A 23999-nucleotide genomic window follows, 5' to 3' on the forward strand; every position below is an offset into this window, starting at 1 on the left:
GTGTGTAGCAGATGAAAGGTGGCCGTTGGTCCCGTTTCCATTCAAGGGTTTTGGGTTAGAGGGCGGGCGACCTAAAGATGGTGCGAATAGCAGATGAAAGGTGGTCTTTCGTCCCCTTTCCATTCACGGGTTTGGGGTTAGAGGGCGACCTAAAGATGGTGCGAATAGCAGATGAAAAGTGGCCGTTGGTCCCCTTTCCATTCAAGGGTCTAGGGTGGAGGTGCACCTGAAGGTATTGTGTGTAGCAGATGAAAGGTGGCCGTTGGTCCCGTTTCCATTCAAGGGTTTTGGGTTAGAGGGCGGGCGACCTAAAGATGGTGCGAATAGCAGATGAAAGGTGGTCTTTCGTCCCCTTTCCATTCACGGGTTTGGGGTTAGAGGGCGACCTAAAGATGGTGCGAATAGCAGATGAAAAGTGGCCGTTGGTCCCCTTTCCATTCAAGGGTTTTGGGTTAGAGGGCGGGCGACCTAAAGATGGTGCGAATAGCAGATGAAAGGTGGCCTTTCGTCCCCCTTTCCATTCAAGGGTTTGGGGTTAGAGGGCGGGTGACCTAAAGATGGTGCGAATAGCAGATGAAAGGTGGCCGTTGGTACCCTTTCCACTCGATGGTCTAAGATGGAGGTGGATCTAAAGACGCGCATGGTCATTCGATGACTTTTTTAAAACTCCGCGTCTTTTTTGAACGGTGATATCCCAAGGACAATTTCCGTGGAGGAACTCCTACAAATTACTCTGACGTGTCGTGGTGAATCCCCACGAATCATAACTCACTGTGTCACTGAACCTGACGTGTTTCCCCCGTCACGTCAGAGCAGTGTATAGCGGCCTTAAGAATTGCATCAGCTGATAAAAAAAGCACAGAAGACTTGATGATAATCATTCGAGGACCCTTAATGCACTGTATTTGCTAATTGAACAGATTTACAGGAATAATGTTGCCGAGGTTATCGAACAAGAAGACTGTAAGCTTGCTAATGTGGTCCCCCTAGAAAATAGTCTCACGCCAACTTAATTTACTTAAGTTCAGCCGATTAAATTCCCCGCAGACTCTACAGGTGGACCTCCAACATAAAACTTGCATAGCATGAACAAATTCAAGCATTTATCATCTTCACTTCAAAATATGGAAGATAACATAGCATATAACTCTGATATCATAAATACGTTAAAGCCATACACAACACGTTCTTGCATGTACCAATTTGTTAGAAACTACCCAGAGGAATGTTTACGCTTAACACGTGTACGGTTAGTGAATGGCGTGCAATAATGTACTCCCGATAACAAGCATGGGTTTAGGAAAAGAGAGTCGCGTCATCTCTGCCGAAATTCCAATGGGGGTCAGAAATCTGATCTAATCCCATTCTGAACAGTGCCGGGCATAGAATTTTACGAACTACGAGGCCGCAGAATTCGCCAACTGAAGGGGGTCGATGGGGGCGAACGATCTTTTAAGTTTTGTTTTGAGGGTGGATCAAAACAAATCAGATCAGAGCAAATGCCACCTATTCGCTCACGCTTGGAAAAATGTCCAGAACCGACCCTGAATATGAGAATGGAGAAATTCTGGATCGAATTCCATCACTAAATACGTTAGAGAAAAATGCCCTCTCTCTACTTGTTAATACAAGATTCCTCGAAAGACTGGGAACAAAATGCTACCTGTTTCCATAGCTTAGGGGTAGAGCACTCCAAATACAGTCGAATCCCGTTGTAACGAACTCCAAGAGACCGAAATGAATCACTTCGTTATAACGGAATTTCCATTTTCAACATGCGTAAAAAAAATTTTTTTACAGCGGACAGCTATATTCTATCTTTTTTACATTATTCTATCTTCTTTTTTACAGCTATATTCTAAGGGGAAAAACTACTTATTTGCGTTCCAGACAATAAAAGAATGAAGTTGAGTTTTAAAAATCACTAAAAGCAAATGCATATCTGCATATGCATTTACATATTTCGGCTTTTTTTTTTAAGCATTAATGCATGTAAATGCATAAAATCAAAGAATTTCTAGTAGAAGTGCATATTTTTGAAGGTTTATTTAAGCTCACTCAATTTTTTTTTTATAATTTTGCAAATAAATATTGTTCATAATATTTTCATAACATTGGTTTTTTCCCCCCGCAGGTGAAATGTAGCGAATTAATACATATTTATAAAATATTTTACGAATATTAACCATTTTATTGTAAGGCTATTTTTAGAAGTTTACGGAAAATTCACCGCCCACAATTCACCGCTAGGAAAATTCACCGTCGGAAAATTCACCGCCGGAAAATTCACCGCTAGGAAAATTCACCGCCGGAAAATTAACCGCTAGGAAAATTCACCGCCATGCAATTAACCGCTAGGAAAATTCACCGTCGGAAAATTCACCGCTAGGAAAATTCACCGTCGGAAAATTCACCGTCGGAAAATTCACCGCCATGCAATTAACCGCTAGGAAAATTCACCGCCGGAAAATTAACCGCTAGGAAAATTCACCGCCATGCAATTAACCGCTAGGAAAATTCACCGCCGGAAAATTAACCGCTAGGAAAATTCACCGCCATGCAATTAACCGCTAGGAAAATTCACCGCCGGAAAATTAACCGCTAGGAAAATTCACCGCCATGCAATTCACCGCTAGGAAAATTCACCGACAACAGTTCGATGAGAGTCAGAAAGCGAGGGAGTGAGCGATTGAGTTACTGAGTCAGTGAACGAGGGAGTGAGCGACCGAACTACTGAATCCGTGAGTGAGTGAGCTACTGAGTGGATGAGTGATCTAGTGAGTAAGTGAGCTACTGAGTGGGTGAGTGACCCAGTGAGTAAGTGAGTGACCCAATGAATAAGTTTCAATTTATTTAATAATAGATTTTTTAATCATTTGTGACACTACTAGGTTAAAACTAATTCCCTCACTCACTTACTCACTCGCTCACTGACATACTCACTAGGTCACTCACTCCTCTCCCACTGACTCAGTGACTCAATCGCTCACTCCCACTCTAACTGACTCGCATCGAACTGTTGTCGGTGAATTTTCCGGCGATGAGTTTTCCGGTGGTGAATTCTTCGTCGGTGAATTCTCCTAGTGGTGAATTTTCCGGACACGATTTTCAGAGATATGTCAAAGTGTCTCATTTTTTTAAAAATAGTGCAGAAATAATTTTGTTTGTTAATGTTAGTTTCGTTATTGAGCAGCTACAACAAATTGAAAATTAAAAAATGCCTGAACAAAAATATGTAGAGAAGATATTTGCACATATGCGACATATGTACAATATTTGTAAATGAATACATACGAAAAAACTAAGAAATAGAAAACATGCATTTTACAAACACGTCTGCTTTTTTTTTTGAATGATTTTTTAATGCATATTTTCTCATTCTTTATACATATTTCGGGGTTTTTGACTTTTCCAAGATTGCTAATGCATATTCTGGGGTGTTTAATGCATATTTTGGGATTTTCAGTGCACATTTTGGTATTTTTGCATTTTTAAGTGTTCATTTTTGCATATTTTTAGGGCATATTTTGCCACTTTTTTAGTGTATATAATCAGCACCTCCTAGAAATAGAAGGCCTCCGCAGTCTGCTTGTGACGTCAGTAAGTAGTCCTTTTTCCCCCTCACAATATTCAGGAAGAAAGAAATTCCCTGCTCGTGCCAGTATCATCGCTGTGAGGAAAAGAAATGATCTCGGGCTCAGAATTGGCGAATTTCTATGCCCCACATCCAATCACTATGCGGTATTTGTGAGCCATAATCAGGAAGATTCTACGCCAAAGTAAGAAGAAACGAAATAGCATGCTGTGTTTCAAAATGTGGCGAACTTGTTAGGTAGTCCGAATGACGTTTATGGCAACCCGTGCGGAGGCCTTCTATCTCTAGGAGGTGCTGATATAATCCGGGCTCTAGTAATCACAAAGCAGTGAATTCACGTTCTTCAGGCACCATGGATTTCCAGATTTGCCAATCACTAAAACTACTTTTTTCATTCATTCACATTTTTCATGTCAACTGGATTTGCTTCCCCGCAAATCTGCATTTGTTGCCACACCATACCGTTCTTTGAAACGATTCAGCCAGCCGACACTTGCTTAAAAGTTGCCAAAAGCACGTGCGAATTCCAAAGCTTTTTCTCGCGTGAGTGGACCGAATATCAAACATTCGCCACTCGTTGCACTGATTTGATTTCCTTTTCACTCATTGTATTCGTTACAAGTTTTTCCCGCAACACCACAAACCATATAGGAGAACAACTTTTTCCCCAACATTATAGCACAATTGCCATTTACATCAGGAGGGGGAAGGGGCGGCAATAGGGAACAAAATGCAAAGGGTCCCGACACTTGTTTTCGAGTTCGTTATAACGGATTTTTCATTTCGTAACACCGGAATCGCGCAATACACTGTTCTTATCGAAAAAGTTCTCGTTATAACGAGATTTTCTTTATAACGGGATCCGACTGTATAACCAGTCTTTCGAGGATGGATTCTTGTACTAAATTAGTTACCAATCATGCTAGAAACTCGTTTAAATTTCAATCTCGAACAAACACCAAACTCAACCAAATCTAAAACGAAATTGATTAGTTTTAGGAAATTAAGATCCAAAATCAGGGCATAACTGAAGCGTTAACTCCAAAGAAACCGAAAATGAACTTTGATCAAGTCACGTGACTAATCCCCTCAGCCAATCATAGAAGGCGGAAGGGCATTTGAATGTTAGTGCGATAAAAAGAAAGCCCATTAAAATAATTTTCAAGCCAACAGTCCAACATTCGAAACAAAATGGCGGATGGTGTTTCTTGCCATGGGAGAGAAAACGAAAAACGGACCAGACGACAAGAAGCTGATGCCAATTAAAGACGAAATAACGGAAACTGAAAATTCTGAACATAAAATAATCATTTAGAAGCGCAGACGACATTTTACGAACTTCGTTTCTTGATGAAATACGTTTATATATATATATATCTGTACTAAATTAGTTACCAATCATGCTAGGTACAAAAAGATATATATATATATCCAAATGTTTCCGAAACACTCATTACTTTCTTTCATGTTAATGAATCACAAAGACGGATATGGAGGGAACAAAAATTCATAAAAGATGGCGCGTTTCAGAGAACCATTCCCGGAAAAGGCCAAAAGAAGCTTGAAAGAGACGCTTTATTTCGGTTGAAAGTCTTATCCGGCGGCGTCATCTTCAAAAGGTTCCTTCATATCAACTGGTACATAAACTGTAATTGATATTCTTTTGAAATTTGGATCATAAAAATGTCTGTTGTTATAAGATAGATGGTCTCTACAAAAAGATGGTCTAGATTTCATTCAACTGAAGTATCACGAACTAGTTTCGATTCTGAACTCGGCCTATAAATTTAGTACGTTTCACTCGAATGAATCGACCTTGAATTTAATGTACCGTATTTTAACATGTGTAAGGAACCCCCCTGATTTTATGGGATTAACGCCCGAAGATTGGCTTAAAATTTTGAAAGCGGGACTGTCTTCATTGAAATTGGTTCAGATACTACTCTTCGTAATGAGACAACGTTCGTTCAAAATCAGTTGAGACGTGAGTCTTCTTCATGAGGCAACATTCGTTCAAATGAGATGAGATATGGCCCTTCTCGTAACGGAGACAACATTCGTTCAAATTGACTGAGATATCACTTTTCTTGACGAGACAAAATTCATTCAAATCGGTTCAGATATGACTCTACGGAACGAGATAGCATTTGTTAAAATCAGTTGGGATGTGACTCTTCGTGACGAGACGAGACTGCAGTCGTGCAAATCAGCTGAGATATGTCTCTTCTTAACCAGACGACATTCGTTCAAATCAGTTGAGATGTGACTCGTCGTGACTAGACGAGACGGAAGTCGTTCAAATCAGTTGAGATGTGACTCTTCGTGACTAGACGAAACTGCAGTCGTTCGAATCAGTGGAGATTATGTCTCTTCTTAATCAGACGGCATACGTCCAAATCAATTGAGATGTCTCTTCATGACTACACAACAGTTGAGATGTGACTCTTCGTGACTAGACGAAACGGAAGTCGTTCAAATCAGTTGAAATATGTCTCTTCTTAACTAGAAGATATTCGTTCAAATCAGTTGAAATATGTCTCTTCTTAACTAGAAGATATTCGTTCAAATCAGTTGAGATGTGACTCTTCGTGACTAGACGACAGTTGAAATGTGACTCTTCGTGACTAGACGATAGTTGAGATGTGACTCTTCGTGACTAGACGACAGTTGAGATGTGACTCTTCATGACTAGACGAGACTGAAGTTGTTCAAATCAGTTGAGATATGTCTCTTCTTAACCAGAAGGCATTCGTTCAAAGCTGTTGAGATATGCCTCTTCTTAACCAGACAGCATTCGTTCAAAGTTGAAATGTGACTCATTGTAACGAGATAGCAGCGATTCAAATGTATAGAAACATGACTCTTCATGTCAGCAGTGCCGTCTTAACGCATAAGCCTACCCGGGCCTCACAAAAATGTGATCTGGTTGAAATTTCTGAGAATTTGCCAGGTAGGGCTTTAGAAAAACCTCTTGGTCCGGGGGCCCATGATGCTCTTGAGACGGCCCTGCATGTCCGACCGCATTCATTCGAATCAATTCAGCAGGTTTTATTCAAACTATTTCAGATTAAATTATCCACGACTCCTCGAATAAGAGATTGGATTCACCATAAACTGAGGAAAAAGAATGAACGAGTGTATTCCAGGGGCATCTGCTGAAGTGACTCTTTCCGTGATTGTAGTTCTTGAGAACTTGAAAAACTGCCGCCGAGCAGCGCATGTCTATCTGCAGTTCATTAACCACCGTCATAGCACTGCATCCACAAAAATCGAACACACGAAACGTATCAAAATAGTATATTTTCCTCATATCTATCTCATTCCGTCTTGAATCCTCCTGGATGGCGAGCCAATTATAATCTTTCTAAAAAGCGAGATAGATGATAATTTTCCGAATTTTTTTCCAACATGGCGGCAGTGTAATAAAGTTAATGTATCACACATACATAACCCACATTGTATCCTTCTCTCGTCATTAAACGTAGTTGAAAACTTCGCCGGAAGGAATAATATTTTTTTTTTTTCGAGAGGGGCAAATTTGGTACATTCTTCCAACTTCTCCCGTTGAAGTGTATAATACAACAGCTGCCGCCATTATTATACTTAATGGCCTCCATAAATGCGCTCAAAATGATTTATATCTCCTTTTTTTCCCTTCCAAAAAAAAATGGAAAGTTTCTTTTACGTCTGGAAGTTTCAAATAAACAACGGTCGTAGTTTTTATCTTCTCTTCTTAAATGTTACTCATGAGAGGGCGTAAGAAATTTCTATGGTTATGATTATGATCACGTTTGTAATATCCCCGCAATAACACGAACATTCAACAAACAGTTATTGAATATCGCTTGGTTTGGTGACATTTCGTCATCTTGGCGATATTTGTTTATGTTTTTTTTTTTTAATTATCTGTGCAGCATGGTACAGTAATTGTAAAAACTTTTATTTATTTATTTTTCTCTTGTTGTAGACTGATGGTAGCACGCAAGTTGGAAAGATTGAAGTTTCGGCTGGTGGAGTTGGGCGAAACATGGCCGATTGCTTGGCGAGAGTTGGCGCGGATCCGCTTTTCATATCGGTCGTCGGCGACGATGAGAATGGTGTCACGGTACTTTCCAAAATGGAGAAACATATGGTTTGTATGTTTTATTATGTATATGTTTTATTATGTTGGAATAATCGTTTATTGGTAAAATTTGATTTCATGAATGAAACAGTTTATTCGTCTGAGTAATGTCATTAGTGGCTTAGGGTCCGCAGAAAGAGCATTCATAGTTTAAATTCTTCATTCTAGGAAAATTTTCTGGAACATGCAAACTTATTTTGCAAATTACGTGCAAATGAATATTCCAGTTACTAATTTGGCACCTAGAAAGGCTGACTGGGGAAATGCATACGAACCACCAGTTTTCTAAAATGTGAAACTGAAACTCTGCGGCTAATCAGGAATTTTCAGTCGAAATTTCGACGTCATTTGCAGTCAACCGTCGAAGAATAAAAGCTCGGCGGTCATTGGCTTGACGGTAATCCGTCATTTGCAGACGACAAAACAAAAACGTTTATGATCTAACAATAGTGAGTTAGCTGTAGACGAAGAAACCATTGTCGATGATGAAGCAATGGTCAATTAGCCGAAGACAATAAACGTAACATTGTTGGTTTGATGATGTGATTATCAGTCCTTTACGGAAGACAAACCCGACGTTAGTGATTTTGCATTGGTAATCACTAATATCTGATTTAGTTGTAGACGATAAACCTGATGTCGTTGAATTAATGGTAATTAGGCAATTAACCTTTGATGATTTAGTGATAATCAATAAGTTGCAGAAGATAAACCAGCAGTAGCCGATTTATCAGTTGCAGAAGATAAACCAGCAGTAGCCGATTTATCAGTTGCAGAAGATAAACCTGCCGTCCGTTTATCAGCTGCAGACGATAAGCCCGATGTTAATAATCTGTCAATAACTCATTAATAGCAGATCAGAACGAAATCATTAATTTAGTAATAATCAGTTAGTTAAGGAAGACAGAGCTAATGTCGCCGATTCGGAAATGGTTAACTTTAGAGAATAAACATGACGTCCATCTTTGGACAAAAATCTGGTTCCACACGATGAATTCAATGCCATTGATTGGGTGATAATAAGTCATCTGCGGGCAATACACCTGGCATCGTTGATTTGACAATCAGTTACCTGCAGCCGATACACCCGGCATCGTCGAGTTGGCGGTAATCAGTCATCTGCAGGCGATACACCTGACATCGTTGATTTGGCGATCAGTCACATGCAGCCGATACACCCGGCATCGTCGAGTTGGCGGTAATCAGTTACCTGCAGCCGATATGCCCGGCATCGTCGAGTTGGCGGTAATCAGTTACCTGCAGCCGATATGCCCGGCATCGTCGAGTTGGCGGTAATCAGTCATCTGCAGGCGATACACCTGACATCGTTGATTTGGCGATCAGTCACATGCAGCCGATACACCCTGCATCGTCGAGTTGGCGGCAATCAGTCGTCCAGCAGACGATACACCTGACGGCAATGATGTTGTTTGCAGACGATAAATTCGGTATCATTTTCGAGATTTCTGCAGTAGATTATGATTAGCGTCACTCAATGAAAGAGTCATTTTCTAATAAACATCAATTTTGCGATCTTTATTACATCAGCGATGTCATAAAGTCATACGTAACGCTATCAAATATACACCCCAAGTAAAAAAAAATAAAAAATAAACTTCCAACCAATCACGGGACAGAACTTATCACCGTGACCCAAGTTCGTGCGATGCCATCGGTTAGTTTTTGATAAGAGAATAAAAATAAAATGGTTTCTTTTTTTTAAAAAAAAAATAACTATACCTATAACAAAGAATGACTGTCACGAGTCTCGTGACACCGGGGCCCCCTCCCAGCCCCCCAAAAAAAAGAAAGAAAATGGCGAAGCCTGGAGCACATCGTCTCTACTGAACACACACACACAAAAAGACATTTTTATATTTTTGAGTCGAGTTTTTGACGCCTCCATAAAAAAAAAAGGGGGCGAGTTACATTTTTCTTTCTCGTATCACGACAATAACATGAATGGCGTTTGGCTCGGTGCCAAAAAAAAAAAAAATACGGAACACGGGAAAAAGAAATTGTTCGTATCCCGAGGAAATAACCGTTGCGAGAATAAAAAAGTGATGATACATTTTCATTTAAAAAAATATGGCAAAGAAATTTTTACGATAAAATCCGACGAGGCTATCGGTTACTGGCATATTATTTCTATAACGAAGCGCTTAATTATATCGTTGGTGGCACCTGAAATGCTATCAATATGTTTCCAGCGGGCCTTTAACTATTGAGGGCTGCCGTAAATCTTTAGAGCAAATAGTTATTTATAGAGGGAAATGGTGTCACTTTTCGATGTTCATACTGAGTACGAATGATTGGAATGCCAATGATGGATTTTTTCGGGAAGAAAATTCACATGCCTCTACGGGGGAATCGAACCCCTAACCTCTCGCAGCTCGGGCAAGTGCTCTGTCATTAACCTCTTTACGATCACGGGCGTAAAAATACGTCCAAACTCCAGTGTGTGCAATGAATTCAAGCAAATTCTCTTCACCATCGTTAAGCTTTGAAATTGCTTTTGCTTTCCCTCCTTTCTTTGTGTGATGCGTATCTTTCTACTATATACATGTAAGAGCGAAAAAGAACACGTAGGATGAGGGTGAAAAGCGGACTCTTTAAAAAAAACTATCTCATCTATCATAAGTTTTCTTTTTCCTCTTCTTTCTTTTTTTAACGTGCGGTTAGGTTAGGACATTAGTTTCCCAAACGTTTTGTGCCATCGACAATTTTTTTCTGTCATCGCCCCCAGACTCAAGTGAGTCCATATGTTTCTACGTTAACCTCGTAGTTCATATCGCCCCTGGATCGTTCCATCGCCCACCCGAGGGGGAATAATGCCCACTTTGGATTGGATTTTAAGTTTATTGGCGCAAGGACCAATTCGGTCAAACTGCGCCAAAACACATGATTATAAAAAAGAAGATTGTCCTTTTGTCATGTCACAAAATTAAAAAAGCGCATGATAAAAAGCAGCATGAAACGTAAAACAATGACATAAATTGTAAAACTATAATTTGTTATAAAAACCAATGGCCTTGATGAATTTAGAAATGCGAGATGCATCGCTATTGTCATTTAAAATGTCATGAAGTGAAAGATGACTCTGACCAACAGCGGTCGTAAAATGATGACGATGATGTGAACAAGTAAAAGCGTGAGCAATGGTCAATGTACTTTGACAATGTGGGCACTCTGGTTGACTCTCCCGTAATAATAGATATAATTGCGTGAGGCGACTGTGTCCTATGCGTAACTGGGCAAGCAGAACTTCCTCCTTTCGATTGGTCCTGCAGCTCGAACGCCAATGGCCAAGTGTGATGCCCACTTTGGGAAACACTGGGTTAGGACAAGGTTACCAGATTTATCGCCGATTCGTTAAATAGACATAATCCAAATTTCTTTCAACTTTGTGCATGAATTGGTTAAACTGCATAGGACTAACCTTTTCAGCCCGCGGGGCTAGAAACTTGTGTAGATTGTTGACCATGTGACCTGTATTTTTACGGTACATTACCGTAATTTTGGTCGTCCAAACTTTTTCATTTTAAATGTCCTGTTTATCCCCTTATTTTCAACGAGGCTCGATTGAGTTCTTGAAATCAAAAATTGATGTCATTCTCATGGCATAAATTAACGCCATAAAAAAAATTTTTGGCTGTAATTGGCAACTTTACTTACCTTAGACACTATTTTTTGGCTTTAGTTGGCAACTTTTGCAAAAACAATTCCTTCCGCAACTCACCCAACCATGATTTGTGAAACTCCCACGAAGTAACCGCTAGTGACTCTCATGAAACTTCCATGAAGGAACCGAACGTGGCTCAAGTGTATCTCCCGTAGTACGTGCGACCCAGGGCCGTAGCCAGGAACTTCTTTCGCAGCGACACTACTCCTATTTCGGGGGTGGTAGTATGGAGAACATGTACGGGGTATCCCGCTTATAACGTTGTTCAACAGCCCGTCATAAAAAACGTTGCAAGTGGGAAAGCGCTTTAAACGAGAAATCTTAATAAGAATTAATTACAAAGTTGAGACACCAACAAAATAAGTCGTTCTCAGCGGGAAGACGTTCTAAGCGACAACTTTACAAGCGGAATCGACTGTAGATACATATAATATATGATATACACAGGGCGCATAGTAAATTTTACTGGCGAACCGTTGATCCTAAAGGTAATACTTCGAATTAGAAAAAGTTTACAAATAACGTGTAGTGTTGCAAGGGGTTGTATAGTTATTGAAATGATAAAAGTTTTTATGCATAATTAACATTTCACCCAATAAGAGAGTTGTTGCCCTGTCTCTTCCCGATGCCAACACACACACAAAAAAATCCAACGTTTCTAAGTTCAGTATCCACTGAGATTTCCGAATTCGAGAAACGGGGGAAATTTGTGAAGAAAACAGCGTTAAAAAAAACGCGGGTCAAACGGTTTAGCCGCATTTTAGAGCAGTTTTTTCCAAACTTTCCTCCGTTTTTCGAGTATCTCGGCGAATATTGCACTTAAAAACGTGGAATTCTTTTGGGCGCGGTAGCCAAGACACTCGCCTAAATTACCAAAGGCTGTTTGGAGGTGTCGTGAGTTCGATGTACCCGGTTCGTCCTCGTCAGAAAACTTTCCTGACACAGGGGTACAACAGAAACGGTGACATGACCGCAAAAAAAAAAAAATTGCTACCGCAGGGAGTATCCCCATCGAGGGGGTTAACGAACCAACCTCTTTATGAGTATGGAAAAAAAAAAAACAAGCCTGCCTTTCGGAATCGCCAATTGTAGGTCCTAGTCTAATTAGTCCTCGTGTGCAGAAAATGACCTTGGTGCGACAAAAATTGATCAAATGGAACTCTTTTTGTTGGCATCAGAAGAGACGGAGCAACAACTCTCTAATTGAGTTTTGGGGACTGTATAAAAAATTAGGTTTTTTTTTTTCATTTCAATAACTATACAACCCCTTGAAATATGAATGACATGTCTGAGTACTACGTTATTTGGAAACTTTTTCTAATTGGAAGTAACCATTAGGATCAGCGGTTCGCCAGTAAAATGCCGTACCCCCCTCTTTGCTATGCACCCCCCTCTATATATTAGCAAATAATTTATATATAAATAATGGTGTATCATTTTCTTCGGGCATCGTCCCCCTCTTCCAGCCCCCCCTTCCCTGGCTACGGCCTTTGTTCGACGATCCATAACTGGAATTTACCACTACGCGACTACTGGTAACTCTCACGATTTCCCACAAAGCGACTAGAAGCACGCTAGTCACTCTCGTGAAGCTTTAACAAAGCTACCTGTAGTGACTATCATGCGCCGCTGTGGTGGTCGAGTGGCCAGTGACGAACTCGCATCACGAGTACCCGGGTTCGAACCCCACCGTTGTCGCAGGGGTGGTCGGCTGAGGTTGGCTTTCTGTGTGGTTCCTAACTTCGAAGCGCCAATGCGCACCGATCAGGCGGTGTCTCACCTCAGCGAGCAACGGGTCTATAACGATAGAAATCTTCACTCACAGTTAGAAAAATTGATGCCACATGGCAGCATTACACAGAAACAAACTTCACATTAGGGGGTTCACAACACATTCCCTCGTTAGTTAGAAATTCCATAGAGGAATACGGACGAGGTGCATGTATGGTTTAGTAGTGCCTATCATGAAGCTTCTACGAAGCCGCAAGTGATTCGGGTGAAACTTCCATGAAGCGACTACTAGCGAGCGATTTATTCTAAAGCTTCCACGAAGCAACCACTAGAGAGAGAATTTTATGAAGCTTTCATAGAGTGACCACTAGTGACTACGATGAATCAAACGACTGCTAATACTTGACCGTACATGCACCTCGTAAGCGTACCTCTGGGGAATTTGAAATGAAAATGTGCAGATGCTCGAATTTTTGTGTTATTGTACGTATTGCGTTGAAGGTTCACCTGCTCTCTGTGGGGAGATTATTCCAGGTGGGAGACCGGCTCATATTCCACAACCTCGAAGATGGAAAGCCACAAACCTTCGAACGACCGTTCCCAAACAACCACACACCAGCCACTGGTGACTTTCGGGAAGCTCCTACAAAGTGACGTAAAGCCTACTTGGAACACTCCACTTGTGTCAAAATCTGTCGAAGGAATATGATTGGGAAGGGAAGGAATAAGCTTGTTACAAAAAAAAGCAGGGCCATCGACAGACTTTCAGGTCCATGACACAAGACTCGCTGTAATAGATTTTTTCATTTGATACAGACTTATTCTTACTAACTGCAGCTTGTTGCAACGGAATCTGGTGATTGGTAGATCAAACCTTCAAGCAATATTACATTAAATGGATGCTTCCTTTCCAGGATACCGTTGGCATCAGCATCTTACCAGACATCAGAACAGCCTCGTGTGCAGTCATGTTGGAAAAAAGAGGAGACTGCGCTTTCGTGATCGGTGACATGAACGCCCACGGACACATCACGGCCGATCAGGTATTCGCTTGCATTTCCAGCGGCATTACATTCATGTCATCACCTCAGCAGGCTAAATATAAGAGTGGATCAAATGGAAATGGAACAACAGCCACGGAATAAAATGACAGTTCATTTCGAACGCAATCTCCAAAGTTACACAAGCACTTGTCCCACTGTTTTGCCACGCAGTGTTCATAGAGGTTCTTTGGCTGAAATCAGAACCAGTTTCGAACATTGTCCATGACTTCACTGCTCAACAAATGGAAACCCTTCAATGCCTTTTTCAGTGTGCCAAAAATGTGAGTTCCAACACTGCCCACCGAAATTTTGCCCACGTTTTCTGTATAAGAGCAGCCGTACGTGTCTCCATGTTGCCATGCAGCAAAACCGCTCCCAAGGAGAATAGGCCAGGTTATTTGGCATTGATTGCTGCATGCAAACAGTGCAAGGTATTGCAGTACTGAGCAGCGTTGAACATTTGACCATGGTTCAGGAGCTCAAGGAGAAGCGAGTTTAATATCCGCCGTATAGTCCGGATCTATCGCCATGCGACTTCCACACTTTTGTTCTGCTGAAAAATTCAATGAAGGGTTTCCATTTTTTGGGACAATGAAGTCATGGACAATGTTCGAAACTGGTTCTGATTTCGGCCAAAGGACTTCAACGAGTAGGGTATTCACCACTTGGTGAAACAGTAGGACCAGAGCTTGTGTAACTTTAGATATTATAGAGATATAGATGGCTTCAGAGGCAGATTCATGTGTCTCCAGTGGTGTAGATGGTAGCATGCTTGCCCGGTATGCAAGAGGCCTGGGTTCGAGTCCCGGCGGAGACATGATGACTTTTCTTTCCGAGCTCACCTCAGCATAATATCCGGAAAATAACTGTTTCCTTTTTAGATATTATGTTCGAAATAAACCACGTCATTTCATTCCGTGACTCCCGCTTCATTTACATTTGATCCACCCTTATACACATAAGAGGCGTCATGTCATGACCATTCTGTTTGTTTCTTGCTTTAGGTTCAACAATATGAGGAAGTCATAATTAAAGCCCCAATAGTTGTCATGGATGGCAACATACCTCTAGAGACGATGGAATACATACTTTCTGTTTGCTCCAGTCACCAAATACCTGGTGAGTGTTTCCACTTCTTAATGATGTGCGGCCTTGAATAACAATCCAAAGCTTTTGTTAAGAACATACACTTAGGCTCAGATTCGTAGCACTGAATTTACCCGTTTGTATTTATGCCACCGAATAAGGCAGCAAACCCTTTGTCTTTGCTTCTTCACCTCATAATTTTTGCAACCTACAAATCCTAAAATACTATTTCTAATACTTAACTTTTCTGATTTTGAATGCTTTTGTTGAAAGGTGAGGCCATGGACAATAGCTGGGCTTCGGCTCATTTGTTAAACTGTCCAAATGGCAACATACAAATGTATTTCACGCGCAAATTAGTTTTCTTGATGGGAATAGGGCAATAGCTTAGTCATTAGAATTTCACTTGTTTGCAACATGAAAGTGAAACAACGGAAACATCGCAAATTATTTTAAAAAAAAAAAGTCTCATCATTATATTACGAGAGAAAAATTTTTCCATCACATTTTGTAAAGCTCCCTCGAAATGTCCATTCATGATTCGCATGAAGCTTTCATGGGAGAAAGAAGTCACTAGTAAAAAGTCTCACGAAACTCGATAAGGTGGCTGATCATGACTCTAGTGAAGTTTTCAAAAAGCAACTAATGTGTGAGTTGCATAAAGCTTCCACAAAGGTGCAAATCAGGAGTAACGTGAAACACCCACAACATGATTGATCATGGCATTCCTGAAGCATCCACAGAGCAACCAATCGCGATTCCCATAAAGCTTCCACAAAGCCGACTGTCATGAAGCTTCCACAAAGCAACAAAAGATGGAATCATTTCAACAGAGCCAAACTCAACCCTGAGAAATGAGAATTCATATGGTTCTCAACCAGAAAATTACTTACAAATACCTCCATCAATATCATGGGTCACACAATACATCCTACAGACGGCGTCAAGAACTTAGGAGTATACTTATGGATAATCGACTTAATTTTAAAAGGCATCTTTCAAACAGAATTTGAAATGCAACGATAAACTTAGATCAAATTGCTAGATTCTGTAATCCGAGGACCAAAATTAAGCCTAAAGAGCAAGGTATAATGATGTATACCCAAGTAATTCATCCGTCATCATTATACGCAGTTCCTGCTTGAGCATAATGCGTCCAAGGGTAATATGTATACATTACAAGAGTATTTCAGAGTTCTAGGATTCACCGGAGCTCCAAAATATTTTAAAGTTACCGACTTACATGAAGAACTCAAGGTAGAATCGATATACAAATATGTGAAGAGAACTTCAAAAAGACTCTACGTGAAAGGCTTGAGAGTTCGAACATTAATCATTTCCAAGATATTGTGGCGCCATGCAATTGTGATGAAAGGTCGAAACATCTAAGACCAAAAAATATACTCATGATTCAATACAGGAAAGAATTTTGAAGAATGCATAAGACCTCTTACAGGTAATTATGAGATCGATAAGATTAAATAATTTAGTTATTGCTTAGCTGTAAATAAGGGTATCATATGATAGTATGATAAAAATAAGTTGCTTTTTAGTTACGTATAATAATCGCATTTACTCTTAGTATTTTAATGCAAACAGCGTAAGTAGAATTTTTCTTATAATACTTAATTTTGTCTGTAAGTACATTAAAGATTTTTTCATAATTGTTTTTTTTGTTAAGCAAGGATTAACTGTTGTTTAAGTATTGCATATATAACTGTATTAATCGCATTTACTCCTAATACCATCGCTAATAGTGCAGAAATAATTGTTGCGTAAAATAAATATTTTATGGTAAAGATTGGTTAACAAGGAAGTTAAACCGTGGATGATGTCACTCTTCGCTATCCATATGAACGTTTTTAACAGCTTGCTGATGCGAAGATATATTTTTCGGAAAGAGCAAAAATATTCAACTGCCCCTGCGAGGAATTGAACCCACATCCTTTCACTTTCCGTTCAGTGCACACAAGGTTCAAGGAAAGATTGAGATATTCGTTGCCTCTGTAGTCCAGGGCCTTCACCCAGAAAGTGAAAGGAAGTGGGTTCGATTCCCTGCAGAGGCAGTTTAATTTTCTCTCTTTCCAAAAAATATATCTCCGCATCAGCCAGCTATTAAAAACCTTCGTAAGGAAGTTAATGTTTTACAGTAGGTAACTGTAAAAGGCGCAAATACAAGCCGATCTCCCCATAGAGAGCAACAGGCCTACAACAATAAATTATTCAATCATTACACTTCACTCATAGTTAAAACAACAGCTAGCATATAGCGGCACTACACATATATAACAAGCATTACACAGAAACAAACTTCACGTCAGGTTTCACTACACGTATATGCACATTCCAACATATACTGATTCGTTAGAGGTTCTGCAGAGGAATATGGACAAGGTGCATATGTGGTTTCGTAGTAGTGGGTAACTGTACTTTTGATAACCATGAACAAATCAGCAAACAGCTGGAGAAAAAAAGTGGATGGATGGATATGTTAAGAATTAATGTTCAACAACGAAAAGAGCTGAACAGACACCCCGATATCGCAAAAATATATATAAAACATAGTAAAAAGTATTGAACGATTGCTTAATACTGTGTGTAATGGCTGAGTGTGCAATAGGGTAAATTTGATTCTAAATCGTAATTGAGAATTCTTTAACTGATCAATGTATGGTGTTTCCTGGGGATACTGCCAATTTTGCAGTAATAATTAAAGTTAAAAAAAAAAATTTCCCAAGTTGTAGTCAGTGATCACGTCAATAGTGGTCTCCATGATGACATAGATGTAGACCATTAAAATTAAAATGAATCCGGCGCTCTACATAACTGTTTCATGGTCACAAAGCAACTAATCATTACTGTCATGAAGCTTCCACAGAGATGCTAATCATTTCTCTGATCAAAATTCCACGAAAACATGATCGTGTATCTCCCTTGAATACCTGTGTATCACTGTAGAGTGGATTTATGTGTCTAATAGCAATAAAGACGCCATTAGAAACATGCAGAAACCGTCGGCGTGATATGGACATGAAAAACTCTGCCTGAAAAAATGTTTCCCGTCTGCATTGAATCTATAAAATATTTCTATAGCTTCTTTGGCAGAAGAGATTCTCCGACTCGTACAATTGATATCGTATCTTTGCTGCCGCTGTCATATCCTACCTGAGATTAACTTGAGTAACTTGAAACGACAAAAAATTTTAATCATTTTCAATATTTTATCATTGGATTGGATTTTGATTTTTTTTTCTTTGGCACAGGAACCAATTAGGTCAAACTGCGCCAAAACAAATGATCAATTAAAAATAAGACAAAATTTGTTCTTGACATTGTCAGGAAAGTAAGTATAACGTAAAAACAATGACATAGATTGTAAAATACTATAATTTGTTGTAAAAACCAATGGCTTTGATGAATACAAAAATGTGAGCTGAATCGCAATGGTCATTTAAAACATAGCAAAGTGAAAGATGACTATGACCAAAAGCGGACATAAAATGGTGACGATGATGTGAACAAGTAAAAGTATAAGGAATGGTCAATGGACTTTGAAAATGTGGGCACTCGGGTCGACTCTCTTGTAACATAAGCTTTGATAGTGTAAGCAGACCGTCTCCTATGTGCAACTGGGCAAGCAGGACTTTTTCTTTATGGTTGGTCGTGCAGCTCGAACGATAGTGACCGATAGCGGGCTTGATGGCACGTCATTTACACAAGGCTCCCACTCAAAAAGAGTAGGACAACGGGGAGGGTACCGCCCTAAGACACTATAATCATGGCCTTATGGGAAAAACTTTCATTTCTAAAGAATTTTATTTTATTTTAATAGCACTGTTTCAGCGTCCTATAACAGGAATTCTCAAACTGTGTGCTGTAGAGACCCTGACAGAGGTTTTTTGACAATATTTTTTGTTAAACAGCTCTGGGGAGCCTGCAGATAAGCATTGAATAGAGGGGAAAGGGGCACTGTGGGTAGAAAAAGTTTGAGACCCTCCTGTCCTATAAGACTGGCTCAAGCCAAAGCAATATGGCAGAAATGACTCTGTATCAAAAGCAATTTTCGGCCAAAACAGTGTACTAGAAACCCTTTCTGTCTCTTTCTTTCCTCACAATATATATATTGCATTCATTTTTCCGAGGAGTCTGCCACTGTCCAGCCCGTCAACTCTCTCCGACAATGCACAACGCAAATTATGAAGACATGCAAGTTTTTTAAGAATAAATGTGACGCTCTTTCAAGACCACTTTCGAAAGCACAGTGAAAAATGTGTAACTTAGAAGATCTGAAGTAAATAAGTCAAGGTGAACTGAGGTATTTTACTACTGTGTTGCCATCCTTTTTTTAAAGGGATTTGTTCACATTTTACTGTTCGATACCAATGTCATTGTTTTTGACAAATTTCAATGGTCTGACCGGTAGCGATGCATCACTTCTCGAAAGATTGAGAAGCGATCACTCAGCAGGAACCAAGGGCTATTGTCCACATAACAAAGTTGTTCGAGCTGCCGTGCCAGCTTTTTTGTTGCGCTGCAAGCCAAAATAGCCTGTGTAGCACCGAGTAAAATTTAACTGTGGTGCCACGATCATCAATAAGATAATGTACTTCACGTGGATAAATGGGTGCACGTGAAAAGTGGCGGAACGTAGTGCCTGTAATCAGCTGAGTCAGTATAAATTAAATAGCGTTTTTGGTGGGATTTGCATTTTATGTGCCAGAAAGCCTGAAAGGGTAGCTTACAACTCAGCTGAATAAACAGGAAATGCGTCTGGTAATTTGAAAGGTGTCTCTTCACAGCAGATGTAGGAGCAACCAACACCATATCGTATGAGCAAAAGCGAGAGCGAGTTTCAGAGGCGACGAAATTTTAATCAACAAAAACGAAAAGAAAAAAACGATAATTACCATGTCTTGTTTTAATCTGTGAACCAAATAACAAGACCAATTTAAGTCTTGTTCTGCGTCACCCAAAAAGAAAAGCTCGATATACTATCACATTTAGGAACATTCACATAGATAGCGACACAACTAATACTGTCAAAAAAAATATCAACGCTAATATATATGAGAATTCTTGTCTAAAAATATATCAGTATCATCCTCGATGTAATGAGGCGAAAATGGATGATAATGGTAACGACTCGTCAAAACAACAATGAACACAGATCAGGTGAAACAATGGGACGGCATTATTTCATCAGTGAACGACTATAACATCGCCACATCGGAAGAACCAACTATAGTCTTTCAAATAACTTCGCCATATTCTCTACTCAGAGGCATTAGAATGGATTTGTGCGATTTCGAGCTTTCTCGAATAGATGACAATTAAAAAAAAAACAACGAAACACTTCATTCTTGCATAACAGGCATATGCCTGACGTCTTGCCACATAACAGAGGCCCTATGCTTGCGTTCTTCATACGAGTCTTTCAGCAGAAGTATCGACACGACCGCTCCGAGAACCACAGCCATGACCCCGCATCCAAAACTCCAGGAAAGATGGTTGTGGTTCGGGTGCTGTATCCAAGCTTTATCGAAACACCTACTTCCAAAAACGCTTGTGGCGAGAAACGCCATCAGGGCTGTGGAGGGAAAAAAACAAAGGAATATCAGAATCAACGATATCATCCACAAACAAAAATGCCAATCAAAAAACAAAAGCTAATGAAATCGGAAATCAACCTGTTAAAGCGGAGAAAGCGAACAGTATTATGAGCAGATAGACTCTCAGCCTCTCGAAACCACGCAGGAACAGACAGACGATTCCGATTTCCGTGAGCAAGCCCAAAACTATGCCAACGCTCATCAGCAATTGAACGGTGCTGAACCAACCTGAAATGAGAGAGACATCTGATCGTTAAGTCAAGCTAATCAATGAGACAGTGTTCAGACGATGCTCTTAGGCTACTATAAAAGTTTGATAAAAGTTCTTTTATAAAACTTGAAAAAATACAACTGATAAGTATATTGGTTACATTCAAGTGAATGTGACTAACAGACTTATTAGTTGCATTTTTCCAAGTTTTATAAAAGAACTTAAACAAAATTTGTGTAGCGCAATCCCGGCCTTATTCCTATAAATATGAAATGTCGTCCCATCAAAAACAGACGTATATTGGTCAAGAGTTGTTATATTATTTCACTTTCCTCTCGCGTTAATCCTGATTTTATATCGCGCTCAATGTTTTCCAACGGATTGTCTCCATAGAATGCATATAATTATTTCGTTTGTTGAATGAATAGAAGATGCTCTCCGACACGAAACAGCCTCCTAGGAGGTGAAGAGTCTTGTACAACAGCTCTGGGCGGTCAATCAATCAATTAATCCTTTTTCACCAATACATCCCACATACTCAGAGGCAAGTTCATGGTTTCGTCACCAGTGGGCTACTGGCTTCCCCATTGTAGTCTAATTTTCTTGACTGTTCATTCCCCAAATTTGTTGTGCTGTGCTACTGTAACAGCACGGACCCACGGAGGGTGGAAAGGGACCACCCCATTGAAAATAAGTGCTTACTAATTAATTGTTATCTTAATAATTAATGATTTTTCTCACCATAATGTTGCAATTATCCCATATCTAACCGATGTCATCGATCGCGATGCCATGACGTCTTCCGGAAATGCCCACCTGATTGCTCCGCCTGCATTGGCATTATGTTGTTACATCATCCTTCCAAAGTGAAGAAAATCGATTTGCAAGATATGTAAATCTGGCTTGGTCGGCACTGATTGACCACCTTCTCTATAGCTGATGCTATTTAAGACGCAATGATGAGGTCGTCTCGAGGCTTACACTTCCTGATAGCATATGTTCTCTAATGATCATGTAGTCGGCTCTCGGCTCTGCCTGGGGAGCCTGTGCCTCCAGGCTTTGGATTAATTCCCCCCTGTTGATTCCGTTCCTGTCTTCACAAGTGTCGTTCCTCAATGTGGGAACAATGGAATAGGTTCAAGGACGTCCGAAATACGCCCAAGAAAACTTTCCATTGATTGGGCTTGGTAATTGACTCATCGTGTCCGAGAGCATAGGTGGTGATAAATTTCATTTTGCTAAATTCTAAACTGTAAATTTTAATTGTTAATGTTTCTCGTTTTGATCCCGAGTGTGACAAGTTCAGTTTCATCACACTATAACCCACTTGGCCGCCCACCCCTGTAAACATGCCTATGCCCCCCAGACTTCAAAGTCTATCTCCACCTATGCCACTCAGTCTAGTTTGACTTAGCTGAGGACCCGGCGGTTGAGAGACACTGGTCTAGATAACTCTTTTGGTTGCTTTCTATGAAGGGGCGGATTTATGGTGGGCTTATAACTTTACCACCCTTCTCCCATCCAGCATACCGTCGTAAGACAGGTTAGTTTTACCCAGCTGTTGACAGGCCGGGGTACTCCGGATCGATACAGAGGGTAATTCTATTAGCTTGGCGCACGTTTGCACTAAGCCCTGGGGTCAGCGAATTTGGCTTTGTAGCCATAGCCAAAATGTGACTGACATTAAGAGGGTTGGCACCAGACTCTCGCCGGCTCTAGATTCAGGGAATTATTTTTTGTCTCCGCCCATCAGTATAAATGAGTTCTAAGCGGGATAGCACGTCTCTAACAATACCTCCATATCCTTTGAGATGGGACAGGGGTGTACCAATCCAAGGTTACCGCTCTTCTCCCATCCTGCTAATTCCCCCCCCCCTACACTTATTCATCACACTTGCCACCCTGGACTACAGCCTACTAATCTTCCCCCCCCCCATACATACGCCACCGCTCATACTGCTACTGTAACATGTACTTCAACATTGTTTGTGTCAGTTTCTAAGAGTAAATGTGAATATGCTTGGCACGATTTCGCCGCGCCAACATACCTGGATAGAGCCAAGATCTGATCTCCTTGTATCTGTGTCCGACTATGAAATGGCAACCATCGTAGACGATGTCCGATTGGCTCGTCGGATGACTATAGTCCTCGAAGCAAACCGTCCACAGGCCCAGCCTAACGAAAGAGGTGCTCGTCGTCTTCGCCGCGGGTCCTCCGCCGCGGTCATCGTCGCTCGAAGATTCCAGCCAGTGATTCGTGGAGAAGGCGATGAACAGCAGGCCAGTGCCGAATATCGAGACGTTCAGAGCAGCGACGAATAGCTTGGAACGACCGCAACACGAGACGTCTTTCATCTTTTGTTGACAAACAAACAAACAACGAGGAGCGTGGTCTACCGACTTCGCGAGGCTTGTTTGTGTCGTCTGCTGTGATTGAGTGGTAACTTTTATGAGTGATGTCTACGGTTTTCAGAACTGGTCAGACCCATTTTCTCAGAATTTTAATATTCGTAATGTTTACAGACATACAAATTCCGTCTTGTTTCCCATAAAAAGAATATAAACAGCAGGAGGTGAAAACCAGGTTTTTTTTTCTGTATATAGACTCAAAATCGAACAGAAAAGGTGATTGTTTTTATTCGGTAATATATGGTCGTGCAAGAGTTATCCTGACCATATTTCTTGGATAAAAATACGGGATATTGGCTTAAATGTCCCCACTCAGTGAATGTTCCTAGAAAGTATGCCAAATTGAAGAATATAAATAAAGCACTACTGCACACAAATTCCAGGGGATTAAAATTAACTCTACGAAAAAAAATCTAACATGACAAATCTTTTAGATTTTCACATTATCGTACAGTCGAATCCCGATAAGATTGAATAATTGACGTTTGGATGTACCCAAAATACATCCAT

The 23999-nt window shown here is 40.4% G+C and overlaps 2 protein-coding genes and 1 non-coding gene across 3 annotated transcripts in view; 2 read left to right on the forward strand and 1 right to left on the reverse strand.

Annotated features, from left to right (window-relative positions):
• LOC149067897 (uncharacterized) overlaps positions 1-23999 on the forward strand; it is a 346496-nt gene that overhangs the window by 275083 nt on the left and 47414 nt on the right. The window contains exons 13-15 of the mRNA XM_089251976.1: positions 7563-7727; positions 14046-14174; positions 15179-15293. Of these exons, the coding sequence (XP_089108102.1) occupies positions 7563-7727; positions 14046-14174; positions 15179-15293 (409 nt within the window). The remainder of the gene's footprint in view (positions 1-7562; positions 7728-14045; positions 14175-15178; positions 15294-23999) is intronic.
• TRNAT-GGU (transfer RNA threonine (anticodon GGU)) lies at positions 14919-14991 on the forward strand. The gene has a single exon. It is a non-coding gene; the product is annotated as a tRNA-Thr (tRNA).
• On the reverse strand, positions 18467-23517 carry LOC149067902 (uncharacterized). The gene is made up of 3 exons (XM_089252234.1): positions 23129-23517; positions 20948-21097; positions 18467-20847 (listed from the first exon to the last, which is right to left on the reverse strand). The coding sequence occupies exons 1-3, from the start codon at positions 23433-23435 to the stop codon at positions 20615-20617; spliced, it is 690 nt and encodes a 229-aa protein (XP_089108360.1). The 5' UTR covers positions 23436-23517; the 3' UTR covers positions 18467-20614.

The sequence above is a fragment of the Pholcus phalangioides genome, unplaced genomic scaffold (assembly GCF_987345545.1).
Source record: "Pholcus phalangioides strain wild (caught in Gottingen) unplaced genomic scaffold, Ppha-v1.0 ptg000028l_1, whole genome shotgun sequence".
Taxonomy (NCBI): domain Eukaryota; kingdom Metazoa; phylum Arthropoda; class Arachnida; order Araneae; family Pholcidae; genus Pholcus; species Pholcus phalangioides.

Coding starts and splice junctions, on each gene's coding strand:
- LOC149067902 (XM_089252234.1), bottom strand. CDS start 23,435: ATGAAAGACGTCTCGTGTTGCGGTCGTTCCAAGCTATTCGTCGCTGCT. Junction 21,098..23,128: donor CAGATCTTGGCTCTATCCAG/GTATGTTGGCGC, acceptor CTCTCATTTCAG/GTTGGTTCAGCACCGTTCAA. Junction 20,848..20,947: donor CGCTTTCTCCGCTTTAACAG/GTTGATTTCCGA, acceptor TTCCCTCCACAG/CCCTGATGGCGTTTCTCGCC.